This window comes from Anarrhichthys ocellatus, unplaced genomic scaffold (assembly GCF_004355925.1).
Source record: "Anarrhichthys ocellatus isolate YVR2014 unplaced genomic scaffold, GSC_Weel_1.0 scaffold3, whole genome shotgun sequence".
Lineage (NCBI taxonomy): Eukaryota > Metazoa > Chordata > Actinopteri > Perciformes > Anarhichadidae > Anarrhichthys > Anarrhichthys ocellatus.
Genome location: NW_022280033.1, coordinates 3,658,072 through 3,675,357, shown reverse-complemented (window position 1 = coordinate 3,675,357; position 17,286 = coordinate 3,658,072). Strand labels below are relative to the sequence as shown.

The 17,286-nt window shown below is 43.1% G+C and overlaps 2 protein-coding genes across 2 annotated transcripts; one reads left to right on the top strand and one right to left on the bottom strand.

Annotated features, from left to right (window-relative positions):
- The first annotated feature begins 1,889 nt into the window (after window positions 1-1,889).
- LOC116377326 (early growth response protein 2b-like) lies at window positions 1,890-3,946 on the top strand. Its single transcript, XM_031838940.1, has 2 exons — window positions 1,890-2,107; window positions 2,300-3,946. Exons 1-2 carry the CDS (start codon window positions 1,963-1,965, stop codon window positions 3,343-3,345), a joined length of 1,191 nt encoding a protein of 396 aa, XP_031694800.1. The 5' UTR covers window positions 1,890-1,962; the 3' UTR covers window positions 3,346-3,946.
- A 1,740-nt stretch (window positions 3,947-5,686) lies between these two features.
- Window positions 5,687-9,163, bottom strand: adob (2-aminoethanethiol (cysteamine) dioxygenase b). The gene has a single exon (XM_031872421.1). It carries the CDS (start codon window positions 8,855-8,857, stop codon window positions 8,111-8,113), a length of 747 nt encoding a protein of 248 aa, XP_031728281.1. The 5' UTR covers window positions 8,858-9,163; the 3' UTR covers window positions 5,687-8,110.
- Between the last annotated feature and the right edge of the window lie 8,123 nt (window positions 9,164-17,286).

Below are 17,286 nucleotides of genomic sequence, written 5' to 3'. Positions count from 1 at the left end.
GTGTGTGTGTGTGTGTGTGTGTGTGTGTGTGTGTGTGTGTGTGTGTGCGTGTGTGTGTGTGTGTGAGAGAGAGAGAGAGAGAGTTACATTGAGCAGTCGAAACTGTGTATTTGTGTGTGTGTGCGTGTGCATGTGGGAGTGTTTGTGCCTGTGAGAAAGTGTGTTTTCTAATTGTGTGTATTTGGTTTCTGAGCCTGTTCATTGCAGTGTGTGTGTGTGTGTGTGTGTGTGTGAGTGTGCGTGGAGTGGCCAAACCCCCATCTGCCACAGGGTGGGCGGCTCGCCACACAACGACAATACACACCAACATTTTTGTAACTGTGGGCGTTCAAAAGGCTGGAGGAGCTGCGGTCCTCCTGCTCGCTGTGTTCGTCTCCGCAGCTCAGTGATGCAGCAGAAGGCTTCAGCTTCTTCAGCGCTTTAATCAGCTATTCAACAAATCAAACAGATTTAAATATGTTCTGTTTACACTGCAAACATCCAAAAGCATTCAGTCTTTTCCATCCTGACTCGCTTTTCCCGTCCAAAGGAAAGCTCGTGATCTAAAAGGTTTATCCTCTGAGGATTTGTCTGATCTGAAGATGTTGCTGCTAGAGGAGAGGTCCAGGGGGTTCATCTTCTGGGGTCCATGAGTGTCTGTAGAGGATTTCATGAGCTCCACAAAGCTCGTGTTTCCAGGTGTGGGAGAGTACTGCATATGTTAATAGTACTATAAAGCCTTTTGTGTGAAGTCCCCGAATGTCCTAAAGTGATGTCACTTGAGTCAGCATCAGCTGGGTCTGAAGTGTGAAAAGTTAAAAAATTTGGAGGAGTGGAGTAAGGACGAAGTGAGCTAACCAGAACTATGTAGTCCGATGCTCACTTCTGCTCCACAGAGGCTCCAGACCACATTAGCTTGTTGACATGTCATGGGACAGAGAAGTTAATCAACCAGTGCAATTCTTAAATTCTCAATTTAACCTCAAAGGTAGATTGTTGATGTTAGAAAATCAGCGCAATGTACCTTTAACTCAAATAATACATTACTCAAAACATAGATGTGAATGAGATACCCGTGATGGCAATTTTTGCACGTAAAGAGAAACAATATCGGTACTGTTCCTGTCTTTGCAAAGATTGTTATGTTAAAATGTGGGTTTTTGTAGGAAATACTTGTGTATGAAGTGGATTTGATGTCTGTTGCAGCTGCAGGTTTTCTCTCTACAGTACCAACACATAGGCCTACTGCACACACGGTATGTGCCTAACATCATCATTAAAACTAAACCACTAAACATGGGGACACCACCAAGAGGAACCAGCTTCTTGTTCTTCTCACTAATCACCCCATCTATCTCAGCGAGCCAACAATAGGAAGACTCAGTCAGAGCAGAAATCTGTTCCTGACAAGGCAAGAGAGAAAACAAATGGGTCTGTGCTGTCAGTGTGTGGGCTCAGCTGGCACAAAGACAAAACAAAGCAACACAGTTTTACCCGGATACCAGCCATATAAGCAGACCCAGATCCTCTCACCTCACCGGAGAATCCTTTTATGGAGAGAGAGTGACCGGAATTCCGAATGATGGAGATTTTTTTTCTCCTCCTTTACATGTGTCTGAGGGCAGCACGAAGCACGTGATGATTTTTGTGATAGATGTTAAAATAAAAAACCCAAAATTCAGATTCCCCATTTTTTTCCGGGTTTATTAAACTTCAACATGTCATTTTAATTGTTTCCACGTTTTGTCACGGCGAGCTCCACCAATCCTATTTCTGGAGTTCCCTCTTCTTCTTTCTTTTTTTTCAAACCCAAGTCCATACTTGGTGAATGACGTGCCGGGACACCCAGCGATTCCCTTTATAACCATACTGCAGCATTCAGGAGCTGTTTACAAGGGATGACGGGCTGAACAGACAAAATGTTTGAGAGAAAAATGGACTAAAATATTTCCTATAATTAGTCTAAACCGCCTGATCTCCAGGATGACTACTAAAATAGCGAATGAAGTTTTTGTATCTCTCAGCAGTCTTGTAGACAGTATTCCTAGAGATGTGTACTCAGCGGAGGGGTCGATTGTTTTTAAAGAAGAGGCTCTAGGGGAAGAAGAACATGAAGAGAATGAAAGCGGTAAGAATTTGTGTTATTTGTCCTGAGGTGGTGTGGCTGGAGGTCTGGGTGAAAGTACAACATTCTAATTTGAATTGCTCCAAAATGTTTAATCAAATGACGGTGAAGTGGGTGTAAGAAGACACCCGTGTCATGAGATGATGTGCTCGTGTTGTTGCAGTCTAACCGAGTGTACTTTTCTACATATTTTAGGTACCCTTCTGTTCGAGGGGAAGAGCGCACCTGAGCTGCCTTGCTACGGGGACTTGGCGCAGTACGTGGCAACTTTACGCACGCACCCAGTGGCGTTTACTGGCAAGTTCTCGGTGGACTCCAGAGGCGCAGGAGAACCGTGGACACCGAGGCAGGTCATCAACGTAATCAGCGCTGACATCGCCGCCCCGGTGTCTGCGTCGTGTTCAAGATCGCCAGATCTTGACGCGGGGGACTGTACCATGGCGCACGGCCATCCGGACATCAGTCACATGTACGTGCCCCCCCATCATCATCCTCATCCTCACCCTCATTCTCACCCTCACCCGGCCCCTTCCTACTCCTGCAGCGGAGACATGTACCAGGACCAGTCGGCGGGGGGGTACCTGTCGACCTCCACCTGCTCTGTGTCCTACCACCCGCCTCCGACCTACAACCCTGCGCCTAAATCGACTGTAGACGGCGCCGCACTGCTGTCTATCATGCCCGAGTACGGAGGCTTCTACCAGCAGAGCTGCCAAAGAGATATCCAGGCGTCTTTCCCAGAGAGGAAATCACTCCCGTACCCGCTAGACTCCCTCAGGGTGCCTCCGCCTCTAACTCCTCTCAACACCATCAGGAACTTTACGCTCGGTGCGCCGTCACCTGCGGCCGAAGGTCCGATGGCCGCCGCCTTCCCCAGCCACCAAAGCCTCCCTCTTCGGCCGATCCTGAGACCCAGGAAGTACCCGAACCGGCCGAGCAAGACGCCGGTCCACCAGAGGCCGTACCCGTGCCCGGCGGAGAACTGCGATCGCAGGTTCTCCCGGTCGGACGAGCTGAGCCGACACCTGCGCATCCACACGGGCCACAAACCATTCCAGTGCCGCATCTGCATGAGGAACTTCAGCCGCAGCGACCACCTCACCACCCACATCCGCACGCACACCGGGGAGAAACCCTTCTCCTGCGACCAATGCGGGAGGAAGTTCGCCCGGAGTGACGAAAGGAGGAGGCACATGAAGATTCACCTCCGGCAGAAGGAGAAGAAATCCTCAGCGTCTTAATCCTCATCGCGCACGGCTTGATGCTGGTGAATGGGTACTTTCTCAATCCGAACATGACCAGTGGATCGGCTCCTGCCTCAGTCTGTCAGCCAAAAGAGTCCAAATCTTACCTTGTAGTTTATTTAGTCAAGAGGTGGAAGAAATCTCTTTGGAAGCACATCAGGTAGAATCAGGGACCAGAGTTTGGCCATGCCGTCGTTATTTATCACATTAACATAATTCCTCATCAGTCAGTGGTTCAGATTATTAATAGACAGTCATACACACAAACAAAGTTGGACATTGTGGTGTTAAATTGTAAATGGACTTTGGTTTACACTTTAAACGACAACAGTTGGTGTGCTTCTTTAAAACACAGTGTGACCAGCTGCTACAGCTCATTTTAGTGCTCTGTGGCAAAGCAGTGTGTTGACTGTCTACATGCTTCATATTCTCAGGGATTCAATTACAATCAAGGCTGCAAACATGAGACCAAAATGCTGCAGGTCAGCTGACCGATGCAGGAGTTTAACCAGCTGTGGTTTGGTTTCAACTGCAGTTTAATGTACAAAATCTGGTAATCTCAGAAAAATTACAATAAATCACTGTGGTATCAGAGGGGGGGGGGGGGGGGGTTTGAGCCCTCACTTAAACTGACAGTTTTTCAACAACCTACTCCCAAAATCATCTACAACAAGAATTTCTCTTCTCAGCATTTTGGTTTCGGCATGAGGCCAAATGTAATTCAGTATTCATCCCATCTCCAATAATTGAATTGCAAGCTGGAAATCCTCACATGTTCTTCTGCACAGTTAAGTAGTAGGGACGTCATCAATGTTCAATATTTATCATATTAAAGTTAAAAGATGTTTTGCAGGGTTTATGAGACAGATACACGCAATACGTTTTGTAATGTGATACTAAATTGGCTATGATGCTTATTTATCTAAATGGACTAATCTATGTCACCATGGATGCAAAATGTTGAAAGGTTGATGTTAACACAAAAAACAGATGCCAAACATAAATTACATTCTCTATTTTAGTGTCCCTGGTGCACAATATTTAAAGGTTCTCTATACGACATTCAGAGCATTATTTAAGCAGCAAACAACGATTAGTTATGTAAATACATGATGGAGTGATGTCTACCTGCAGAGAAGGAAGTCCCTCTGTGTGTGTGTTGTAATCGGAGCTTCTCTGTGATTTCTTTACGTAGCCTTTAGTGCATGTTTGTGCATGTGAGCCTGCTGCCCCGCTGGTTAGCTCACGGCCATCGCTCCGCGTGGCGCTCAGACGGCGGTTGCAGCTGAATGCAGGAGCTCCTCCATGTTGATGCGTTACCCCTCACATCAACATGGTCAGCTCTGTCAGCGCTGTTGTCGTTGTTTGCGCCGTTAGCACCGTTAGCTGCGAGCCGCCGGCTCAGCCGTCGCCATGTTGAGAGCCGTGTGGAGGCAAGAGAAATGCTCTGAATTTCAAATTTAGCACCTTTAAATATATATATATATATATATATATATATATATATATATATATATATACCCTTGTCGGAGTAAGGACACGAGGGAGCGAGTTAATTTGAAGTGAAGTCAAGAGAACACCCAAGAGATATTGTGACATCACAAACCAGGGCGGAGGCGAAAGTGGGAACTCAGTGGAATTGTCGTTGGCTGTATGCAGCAAAATGAAGCTTTTTTTAAAACCTGTATTTTGTACCATATGAGAAATGTTGAAAATGACATTAACATTAGTTTATGGCACATGTTGGGATTTTATGAGCTTGTAGCCTGATAATCTGTTTCTTGGTTAAATTTTGTATTTTCAGCTGTATGCACACTTGATACTTGTAAAAATCCAACCCGCGTTTCTACCTGAAGAATGATATGAGAGAGAGAGAGAGAGAGAGAGAGAGAGAGAGAGAGAGAGAGAGAGACTCACTGGAAAAATAAAAGTTGTGTTTTATCATTGTTATGCAAACAAGTGGAACACTAAAGCTTTTGTTCTGCTGGACTGACGCTTCTTGTCGATGCAAATAAACGTTGACTTGTCGAGTTGTCATGGCTGCCTGCGGTTCCTTCTCTTTATTTCGGCATAAACGTCTATTTACAGACTCTTCTGGAGCTTTTGGTCACATCCCCTTCCACGGGCAGACGGTGTTCGCCCACTTGTCAGGGAATTAGATGTTCAAATTCATCTACAATTCCTTTTAATTTCTCATACATGTTTGAAACTCCCTCTGCTGCACAACAGCTACTAAATGGACCATGAGGTTGAGCTTTTCTTGTCAGCAGCAACCTTTGAAACTAAGCTACTTGAACACGCACATTCAAATTCTATTTTAGGTAGGTGTATAAAATACTTTGCAACGTCTATGGACAGTATGCAGAGAAGTTTGCATGTATCTTTGCAAAAGTTAGTAACTTAAAAGACAATTTCAAAGACATTTTTCCATTTAAGACTCTTTAAACTCATAACAAAGACAGAACTACTTCCCCTTCAGTCACACGGAGCTTCATCAACCTGCTAAAGGAGCGCTCGGTGCCTTTTATTAACATATAGGTCAACTTGATTCAGTAGATTTCACTGCGTCAACATGTTTCAGAGCAACGCCACGAGGAGCTTCGTCAAAACATGTCAAATAAAATAAAATGTATCTGAAGTCATCATGTTGCTTTTTCTTCACACTTCATCACATCTTGACGCAAATGAAACAGACGTATTTTAGGCAAAAATAAACAGCACATTTTATACGAAAACCTTCATTACAGGCAAAACACATCGTTACAGTTGCCGATCATTTAACCCACAATCAGATTCTGGACTCGGTTGAGTTGAGCTAATGAGAAGATGTGTCGCCTATACAGCCTTTATTCCCACGGTGATACAACATTTAGCACACGAGTCTTATTCACTGCTCTTAAAAATCAACATTTTGCAGCAACTCACAAGTTTTCTTAAAGTTATCCGAAATGCACGACTTCATATTTCAAACGGTCCCACTCTTCAAAACTCTGCAGAGATTTTAGTTTATCTATGAGGGCTTTACTGTCTTGCAACCACTTGTTTCAGGAAAAGCATAATTTTTCAGTAGTGCAAACTTGAATGAAACCTCTTCATTGAACCACGTCGTCACTTTCAGCTTCACTTCTTTGCTCACTTTTCATTCTATACACATGATCATAAACTCAAACCCTCGCATTCCTGATTCATTCATGAAAACCTGTCTTTTTTCAGATGTGGTAACACACAGTCACACTTTGTGCTGAGAAGCTTTTAGTCCACTTTAAACAGTCTCCTGAAGATCAGTCAGCTATGCAAATCACAAACAGTCCTGAGGATCAAACAAAAAGAAGTCGCTCCACAGTTTCTAGCTTTAAAACACAATGCAAAAATAAACCGGCAGATATATTTGAGTCTTCGAAAAGAGACCTGAAGATTGAATTGTTAATGCGACTGGAACAAACGCCACAAAGCAGGAAGACGATTAGAAACACACATTAGACACATAAAGTCCCTCTTTGGTCTCGGGCAACTTCCACAGAGGCAACTCAGCTCAGCTCAGGGTGGGACACGCTTATTATTAATGCTGCATTCAAGACGCAGTCAGAAGTCTGGAAGTCCAAACAAGTAGATTATAACTCAGATTATGTTTCAGCGCTACAGCGTGGGGAAAAATAATGCATGCATGCCTCATGCAACAGACGGCAACTGTTAGTATGACTGCACATCATTAATAAACACTATTATCTTTCTGCCAAAAGCAAGTACTTCATGCAATACTGAAAGTTGAAATGTTGTGTATTTAAAAGGTTATAAAAAAATGATTGCTATGTGATCAGAAGTCATCTCCAAATTTCCATTTTAGAGTCGAAACTTGAAGCACAAACTTCGACCAAACATGCAAGCAGCAGACTTCCCGACTCCTCTTGAACGCAGCATTAGAGCCCTGCACATCATCAATTTGTCATTTCTTGGCATTTCTCCTGCAAACATACCTCTCAGAGGCCTCCAATTTTTGTGCTTTTGGGGTTTATTAACCTTTCATATGTTCACACAATGATACCACCTTTAATTAAACTAAATCCATCAGATAAAGCCAGCGAGTGCGTGTGATGGAACGTCTTAGGAGATAAAAGAGGTGACAACATGTGACCTCAACACCTCACAAGTCCTCTCTTTCCCTTGTTACAGCTGTCAATCATCTACACCTGCAGAGTCAAACATCTTCTCCCATTTGATCGGAGATATTTTAGAGACTACAGTGCCAAACTTGGACTTGGATAACATCAGAGAATTAGGGACTAGAAACAAATGCATCACAAAATAAATTGATTGCGTTCCCTTTCGGGGGGGTAAAAGAAATATCTGAAAACTATAATTGTAGTAAAATTACTCAACTCCTGTAGCTACTTCTCTGCTCATAATATCCTTAAAACAGACACAGAGAGGGATCACAGTACAAACAGGATGCTCCAATTCTTTGTCGAGGTGAAATGGAAACTTGAGTCATTATATTTCACCTTTGGAAAACAACAGTTGCAATTGTAAACAGCACTGTTTACAATACCTTACAATAAGGTGAGCTAATGTTGTGCTGTGGTTTCTCTACAGGAACAGTTCACAATAGTCTTCACGTGCATTCATGATTTAGATTGACCCTTTACTGAGCGAGGTTTGTCCAACCAAGTCCAAAAGCCCCCGGCCTCGTGCCACTACAGGGTGCATAAACCAGACCAGTACGAGAAAAAGGAGACATTTTGCGGCTGCAGGTCAGTCCGATGGATCAGAGGCAGACCTCCGGGCCCGGGTAGGGCTCCCCTCCGCACCAGAATTCCGGGGGCTGTGAGATCTCCATGAGCAAGACCTCCTTGTCCTTCTGCTCTGTGTGTTTAACCTCCGCTTCTGTCAGGACCTTGTAGTAGTGACAGTCTCTGCCGTCGTCCGGATCGTACGGCGGGGCCAGTATGTCCATGAACGCCGTCGGGCCGTCCACGGCGTCGATCTGGTGGAGGTTGTCCCGGTCGGGTGAGAGGACACACGGACCGCTCTCCTCCGTGTACTCGTCGATGGTGCGAAGCACGGAGCGCCGCAGAGCGCCCATCTCCGCTGCCTGCGCGCTGCCGCCGGCCGGTCGCTCCAGACGGTCGAAGCAGCTGATCCTGACCTTGCCGTACATGACTTTGAGCATGCCGTGCATGCCCGGGTGGTCGTGCAGCGGGATGGAGGCGCCGCTTTTCAGCAGAAACACCCCCATGCTGAACTGGTCCGTCTCGCAGATGTGCATGTAGGTGACCGGAGGGGACACGCCGCCGGGCGAGCTGCTGCTGCCGTCGCCGCCTCCTCCTCTCCGCGGGGCCAGCTTCAGGTCCGCCGCTCGCACTTCCGTCATCAGACTTTTCAGTTTGCTCTGGTTCTCCAGGAAAGACTTAGCGGCCTCCTCGCCGACCCGGGGCGGGCTCCTGAAGGTGACGAGAGCCTGCCGAGTTATTCTCTGAATGACGGAGGTCATGTTGCTGTCACCTGGCATCATACCGGAGCGAGGAACGGTCGCAGTCCGGTCTCCACTTTAGCGGCAGCTCTTTAGCTAGCGACAAAGATCGTCTATTGATGTGATGACTCACCCCGCAGACATCCTTTCTGCGTATGAAAAAAAGACAATATCTACCAGAGTGATCACACAAATTGAGATATAAATCTGGTCTTTTATTGTCAAATTAACCAAATTATATTGAGCAACTGAATATAATGTTAAATGAAGCTTCCGGTAGTATGAGATTCTGTACTTGTTAAAAATAAATAAATACACGTAATGCTGTTTCTTTGTTTCACAAAAAAACCTTATTTAAATGTAATACATGGACAAATGAATATAACTGTCACTATATACATTAGGAACACACCACATGGGTAAAATATTCGTAATTAAATTCGTAAAAGCTACAATCTATCGGAGGCTTCACGCTTTTATGACGTTGTGCGAGTCCTAATTTATGACAGAGTGAGACCTCACCTCTTTGTCCTACTCTTTGGTTCATTGCCTGCTGTCTGCTTTCGTCTCTTTCATGTGGCGATTTCTTCGTATTTCTTTAATTTGTGGACATGTGAGAAAAAACAACACAACAAAATATATGGTGGTATGAATATGTGGGCGTGATTTTCATACAGGGATTTGAATCAAAAGCGGTCAGTCATATCGACTTCAAGGCCATTTTTGACCAACTGTCACACACGTCCGCACCAGGCACATTTCCGTGGAAGGCAAAGGCTCGACCACCTCTGATTGGCTTACCCTGTTTAAGACGACTACTAACCAATCAGAGGCAGAGGGTGGGTCATAGTAGGGTGGGTCATATATACTGACGGTAAAACATACAAATGAAGTGTCCGGATGCTGGTTAAACCAGTTTCATTGCTGCTTGACTCAGATCTGAACCAATGATTCTTTAAATGATTCTTTAAATATATATTTAAATAATTCAAATTAATGGTCGTCTCATTGTGGGACTTTATCAGTTGGCCATCAATACTGTTGTCAATAATGCTTCATTCAAATATTATATATTTGAGTGAATAATTATATAATTATATATAGTGATATAATTATATCACTAAGCTGTAAATATCTGTCAAGTTGCCGAAGGAGATAACTCAATAGTGATTGTGCTTATGGTCCACTGATGAAAGTATTGCCATATTTATATATTTGCAGTATTACAAGCTGGTTGTTTGTGGCAAGAAATTATGCAATTCTGAACACTTGAAGCTCAACAACTAGACTCCAGAAGTCCTGAAGTCTCAGCACAACTCCATTGTTTTCACTCAAATTGAAATTCTAAATCAACCAGGACTGAAATCATAAGGATTGCCATTTTAAATTCATGAAAACTTCAATGCATTAACAATTGTAATCCAGCAATATAATATGTAGTATTATGCAATAGAGCATATATTAAAGAGGGCACAAATGCCTAAAATAATCCCACCCAGATGTGGATGTCATCTTTATCCATCACATTATCCACCAGCTGTTTGGGGTCAAAAGGTGGCTGCTTTTCCATCACACTGATTCAACTGAATGATCAGTAAAATAAAACACTAAGATTTTTGTTTTCCTTGAAGGTAAGAACTTCACTTCAGTCCCCACAAGATGAACAATGACTCATGTATGTGAGCGTGACTCACTTGTTTTGGCATCCGTGTTTGGCATTTCATTCTAAAGACGTAGGCAGTTCATTTGGACATCTTTCTACTGGGAAACACCCACCCACACATGCTCATAAAAAGAGAGAGATGGCCGCCTACTTCATGGAAAATCAACCTGAAAAAGAGATTTTGTCGGCCTGTTTTGATTTATTTGTGTTTATTACTGTGTTCAAAGCAGAGAGAAACAGGAAGCAGTGGGAGGGAGAGAACTGATGTGCCGTGGACCCTATTAGACCTGGTGTTTTCTCTTCAGATAAAAGTGATCAGATTGTGCGTTTGTCCGCAGCATATTGGAGGATTCTGCAAAAAACAAGTCCAGTGATAATGTTCCTAAAATTGGCGACAACATTATGGTTGGAAACGGAAACACTTGGTTATGGTGTGGGTATTATATGTCAGGGTAGCAATCTGTTTTATTGTTAGCTCAAGTTATTAATTCTAAATTCAACAAATTTAATTCATTCAGGAGATTGACTTATTTGAGGGCAAACAACACTAACTTACGGAAACCCTTAGAAAGAGTTTAGTGATACAGATGGAAAAAAAACATGGTTTAAATTGATTGACTATTCATTCCTAAAACGGGTCAAGCTCCCATATCACTGGATTCTATACCTCCCAAAATGCAACACCACAACGACATAATTTGGGTAATTTTGAACAACGTAACAAAAACTCCTTTAGAGCCTCAGAAAACATCCCACAACTGTTTATATAGGCTCAGTAGTACTCAACATGACTAGACAGGATTTTTTTATGTGTAAAACCTGCATTGATGAGACATATTCAGATACTTTGGCTGAGGAAGAGCTCTCCTCTTCCTGCCGGAGTTCTGACTGCAGGGTACAGTGAAGCCGGATCTGAGCTGGAGTCTGAGCTGAAGGAGTTTCTGGTGAACCGACATGATTGCATTTGATTTTGTGTGGTATCTGACCCGGTGACAAGCGTTAAGAATAACAATACAGAAATAGCCAATTTTCTCACTGATGGTGTTGTTTACTTAAGGTAACAGTAAAGAGGCATCAGTATTAAATTCAGACTGTTTCATAACCGGTTAAAAGCTCCTCACAGTAACTTTAAGTTAAGTTTCATCAGCAAAATGTAATTAAAGTCACTAAGAGCCTTAAACAGTTATTTAAATTAAAATATCTCAGAAGTTTAGTGGGTGAATGTTCTTTAATATTTCATTGACATCTGAAACATTTTACTTTTATGTAAGAGGTCACAAACCCGCTGAGAACAGCAAATCTTTAACAATGTGTTTAATTTCATAAGCATATTAAACATTTTTAATTTTAAACGCTAGTAACTCCAGCTGTCAGATGTACTGTAGTGGAGTAAAAAGTACATCGTTTGCCTGTGAAATGTAATGAAATAGAAGTATAAAGTAAAGGGAAATATATACAAGTAAAGTTCAAGTACCTCAAAACTGTACTCAAGTACAGCATTTGAGTAAATGTACATATACCTTCCACCCTGGAAAATGAAATCAGTGAAGTGGCCCTTTACGTAATCTTCGAGTATTAATCACTAAATTTGAGGATTATTTGCAGGTATAACGTGTTGTAGTGTGACCCTTTTAACACCCACAATAATAAAAATATAACTTAAATGAGTCTCCCACTGGAGGTTTTCCAGGCACGTCCAACTGGGAAGAGACCCCGGGGAAGACCCAGAACACGCTGGAGAGATTACATCTCCCAGCTGGCCTGGGAACGCCTCAGGATCCCCCAGAATGAGCTGGAACATGTTGCCGGTGAGAGGGAGGTCTGGGTCGGCCTGCTTGACCTGCTGCCACCGCGACCCGACCCCGGATAAGCGGTGGAAAATGGATGGAGTTTGCAGTGATCATGAGGACACAGACAGCTCCCTCCGTCCATCCCGCTCCCACACGGCTCACCTCCTCACTTCTCCTTCAGCTCCACAATTTTCAGCCTGATCGGTTTGACACCCACCCACTCACAATGTGACACAGGGGCCTTGTGAGTGTGTGAGTGTGTTTGTGTTTGTGCAATCTGTGCATGATGTTGCATTTCTTCTGAAGCAACATTTTGTTTTTATTGGCGGGAAGTGAAGGCGGGCTGAAAATAGATGCCGTGATTCAGACCTCGGACGTTTTTAGACCTGATGTTGAACCAAACTGTGGAAGCCCTGTGTAGGTCGTCCTCCAAATTAAATAAACAGGATGAATTATTGCACCGCAGCAGGCTGTCGGGCCAAACACACACACTCACTCACTCACACACACACACACACACACACACACACACACACACACACACACACACACACACACACACACAGAACCTTGTATATTTATAACACAAGAGTAAACAGCAGAAGCTCTGTATGTTGTTGTGTGTAGACCAACAGACTCTTTTGAGGTTTGCTGCCATGTAAGTTGTCCTCATGTCACATTGATGTCAAGTCTGTCGTAAAACAGAAGTCAGGTTCCCATAACAACATTAAAAACAGGGTTTGCTTTGCTGTCAGTGATGTAGGTGATGGCGGACAAAATCCACAGTCCTCATTCTGGGAAAAAAAAATGCATCCAGTAGTTTATCTGAGGTTAATAGAAGGCTTCAACAGTCGAGCGGGTAACTTCTGCAGTTACATTGTTTTGTTTTTATCTTTTCACTGCAATAGACAACGTTTCTAACTAACTAACTGTGTTCATATGGGGCCTGAATGTTCTTTTTAGACAGACTTAGAATAATGTGAACCTATACTTTAAATTAATAAAGTTGTGAATTTGGAGTATTTTTCCTCACTTTGAAAGTTGTATATTTACGATCTCCACACAGAAACACCTGCAGGTTTATGATGTGTCCATAAGTTTTAAAGTCGTAGCTTCAACCCCATAATTATCATTATCTCTGCAAGGAGAATTACATGTGTGTGTGTGTGCGTCCGTGTGTGAGTGTGCACCTAGTCTGTCCACCTAATCTTGCACTCTGCTGCAGCAGACTGCATGATATTTTGGGTGTCCAGTTAGGTTGCATGCTCAAGGACCTCCCGTGGTTGCTCATTTAACTCACACTTTCTGAAAACACCTTTTATTGTCTGTTGTTTTATTGTCTGCCATTCACTTCCTGCTCACGATACTCTTAACCGGCATCCCGGCCGGTAGGGGCCTCAGATTATTCTTTGGCTTTTTTAAAATTAGAAATCAACCTCACGTTTACACGCGTATTGTCAAAAAGACTTGAAGCCTAAATGAACGATTCAAGTTGCAGTTCTGCCCGTGAGACGGAGCTCACGGGCAGAACTAGAATTAGAGTGTATCTGTTGTGTTGAGACGAGCGAGGAAAAACACACCTGACACACTTGCAGAAACAGTAAATATATCTCCTTTAATACTTCAGTAGAAGCAAAGGAAATGATGCCTCCCAGCACTGAGGACTCTGCTGTCTCCCCCCTGGCCCTGCAGACCTTCAGGCGTGAGGTTTGCAGCCTATTGTTTTTTCCTGATGCAGTGCAGCTTGTCCAATCCCGTGACTAAGACTAATTTGCGTGTGAAAGGGATCCTGGGAAATTAAAATAGACTGATCGCATGAAAACATATCTCTCCAGCTCTTCCAGTCAAAAAATAACTTCCTACATCTAACGAATCAACAATTAGTCACAAAACCTACTAATGCAGTGCACAACGTTTGGCTGCTTTGAAATAAATCAATTTGCACAAAAGAAAAATAAGTTTCATAGCCTCGAAAGGATACAGCGAAAATTCCAGCTGCTTGTAATTTCATATGTGGCATCAAAGACACTTCAGATTATCCATCACACTAGCCTCGGAGAGAAGCTGGATTCTCCTGATAACCGGAGCACTGTGCCGATCAGAGGTCTGTGTTTGTAGAAGCTAAATGAGGCTAATCCGAGGTTTGTGTGCCGTTGTCCCTCAGACACTTAAAACTTGAGTAGATCCAAATGTGTTTTGTGACAGAGGCTTTGGTCCACAGGGTATAGACAGGAAACTGGATCTGGAGGCCAAAGAGTCCCACAGGGGAGCTTCACATGCAGCTACTGACATTAAGTATAACCCTGGGGAGGTACTCTGGAAGTGGACAATGAAGTGGAGTTCACCACAGAAACAGATTCACAATTGTTAGGCCACTAATTAGACCAGCATGTGTGGCTTTACTGTACAACCATGGGTAGAAATCCTGCAACAAATACTGTGAAAAGCACATTAGAAGTCTAAAAAATGCTATAAGAAGCTCCTACGAACTGATTCCTTCATTGTTTTTTGATTAAAATGAGCTTTATGTATAATCTCCTTCCACCAACAACAACAACTCCGCTTCGTGTCTGATTTCCGTGTCAGCTGTGTGTCTCTGCTTGTTATCTGCGGCCCACATGGCCTGGGATGGTGGCCGGCCTGCAGGGTGACAATCTGTAAATGCTCACGCTGATAGGGCTGCGTGACTCTTTCAGAAAACAGTCCGTTCTGCAGAGGTTGTCCTACGTCAGAGCACGGGGACCGAGAGAGTCGATGTGACGTCAAAGTGTTATCGCGCTTACTCTCTCCATGAAAGATCAACAGCAGCCTGCAGTATTTATTGACTCACTGTTATGCAGTAAGGAACCGTAACATAACAAGACATTTCAAATTGTGCCGTGGCCTCAAGTTCACCTCGCCGCTAGGCCAAAAAAAGAAAAGAAAAAAATACATAAATAAAAACACGCATTTGAGAAATTGAGAAAATTATCCATTTGGTGGACAAGTTGACCTGCTTGATTTGAAAGGCTTGCTGGCATGAAAGTAAAATGCATCATACTTGAGGAAAATACATTTTAATGTTTAACTGCATAGAATAGTTGAATATAGTTGAAATGAAATGTCTCTCAACAACAATTGGATGAATGAAAATGAAACTTTGGTGCAGATAACCATGGTGCTGAGAGGATGAATCCTAATGACTTCAATGGTACCCTGACTTCTCCTCTCAGCAACACCAACAGGTAACAGTGTTCACTCTTCCTGTGAGATATCTCATCATCCATCCTCATTGACACGGAGTTTTGTACAGATATTTATGGTTTCCAGATCTTGATTCCTAACAACTTTAGTGAGTTTTCCTCTGACGCCACCATTAGTTTACTCTGTAAGACAGCTGGAATCTCGCGATGTCACAAGATCATGCGAAAAAATCCATCTTCTCAGGCTGTAAGGGATGCGTTTGTGTCCGGTGAGCCAGAGCACGGACCAGTCAGCATCCTGAGAGGAGCTACTGGCAGCTACGGGCCACTCAGGTGTGTTTGAGATGATGCGGAGAGGCAGAGATACTGCACCAGCATCAGTCATATCAGAGCTGGAGAATATTTATTCATTGAAAGACGAGCAAAGAACGGCACTGAAGGCTTTTCTCCATTGAAAAGATGTTTTTCGCTCTTCTGCCGACGGTAAGAGTTTAATCGACAGATGGATCATCCAATCACCTGATGAGAATATTTTTGACAGTGCCTGCCCTTTGCCAAACATTTTTCCAATGATGGCTTCTCAGATGGTTCTGTGTAACAAGCCGACTGGAGCGTCAGGTTGACCATTAGTTTCACATCTGTGAAATATTTCAACAACTATTGGATGGATTGTGATGAAATCTGGCTCTAATTCTAACAAGTGAAAAACACCACATTTTTACACTCTTATTGATCTTATTATAAGGCATTCTTCTTAAGTGTGTTACCATTTCAGTCCATATATTGTCAAAACATATTTCCAAATGTAACTGCAATAAATCAAAATATATATATTTGTAAGCAGGAATGTCACAAATATTTCAGTTTGTTATCATTTATTAGTATTTCACAATCATGTGAATCAAACATACGTGTGTGTGTTTCATATTATTAGCTGATGGTAAATATAGCCAGTAGAGACATTGTTGTCTTCATCATCATCATGTGGGTTTCTGTATTTGTGTGTACGCTCTCACGCTGTTACATGCCACATGACTACCTTTGACTCACAGAAACAACATTCTTGTGTCACTAGAAACACAACTTCTAAAGTTTCTCTGCTTTGCATTCGCTAAATGAACGACTCCACTTCCAATAAGACACATTCCTCTTTTCTAAACGGGGATAACGGTGCACATTTTGAGACTTCTAGGTGATCGTGTTGTACTCGGTTGTTCACGTGAAAGGTTGCAGAGAAAAGAGCTGAGAGCAGTTCAAACCCTGGCTCCTTTCTCATCTCAACGCCGAACAATAATGGCGTTTAGTGGTTGTGAATGTTTGGACCAAAGCGGTGCACCAGCTGACCAGCAACAGCCCAACATCGCCCTCCTCAGAGCCAGTAATCAACGTGATATCAAGTATTGACAACAGAAGAAATACAGAAAATGATCAGTTACTTAAAGTATAATGTGTAGCATTAGAATGTATGAGTCCATAGAGGGCATTCTGAGGACAAGTGCAACCCTGATGCAACCCACTCAGTGAGGAGAGCAACAAGTCACTGCCTTCCTCTAGCAGGAGAGTGACATCAAGCGGCCACTTGCGAGTACTGCAACACAGTGTCTGCATCGTCACAGTAAATAGTATTTCAGTATTTTAAGATTCAATTTAAAAACAACAAAGAGTAACTGTTAAAAAGTGTGTAATGAGTATAATTCAGGTATTAAGTGTATTATCTACATTAAATGATTCAAACTTTCATTTAGTCAATATCCCCAGTGTTGCATGACAGGAGGAAATACTGTTGGAACTTGGATATTGAGTTTGTTTTCCAGTCCACAAAAGCTTAAGTGACCC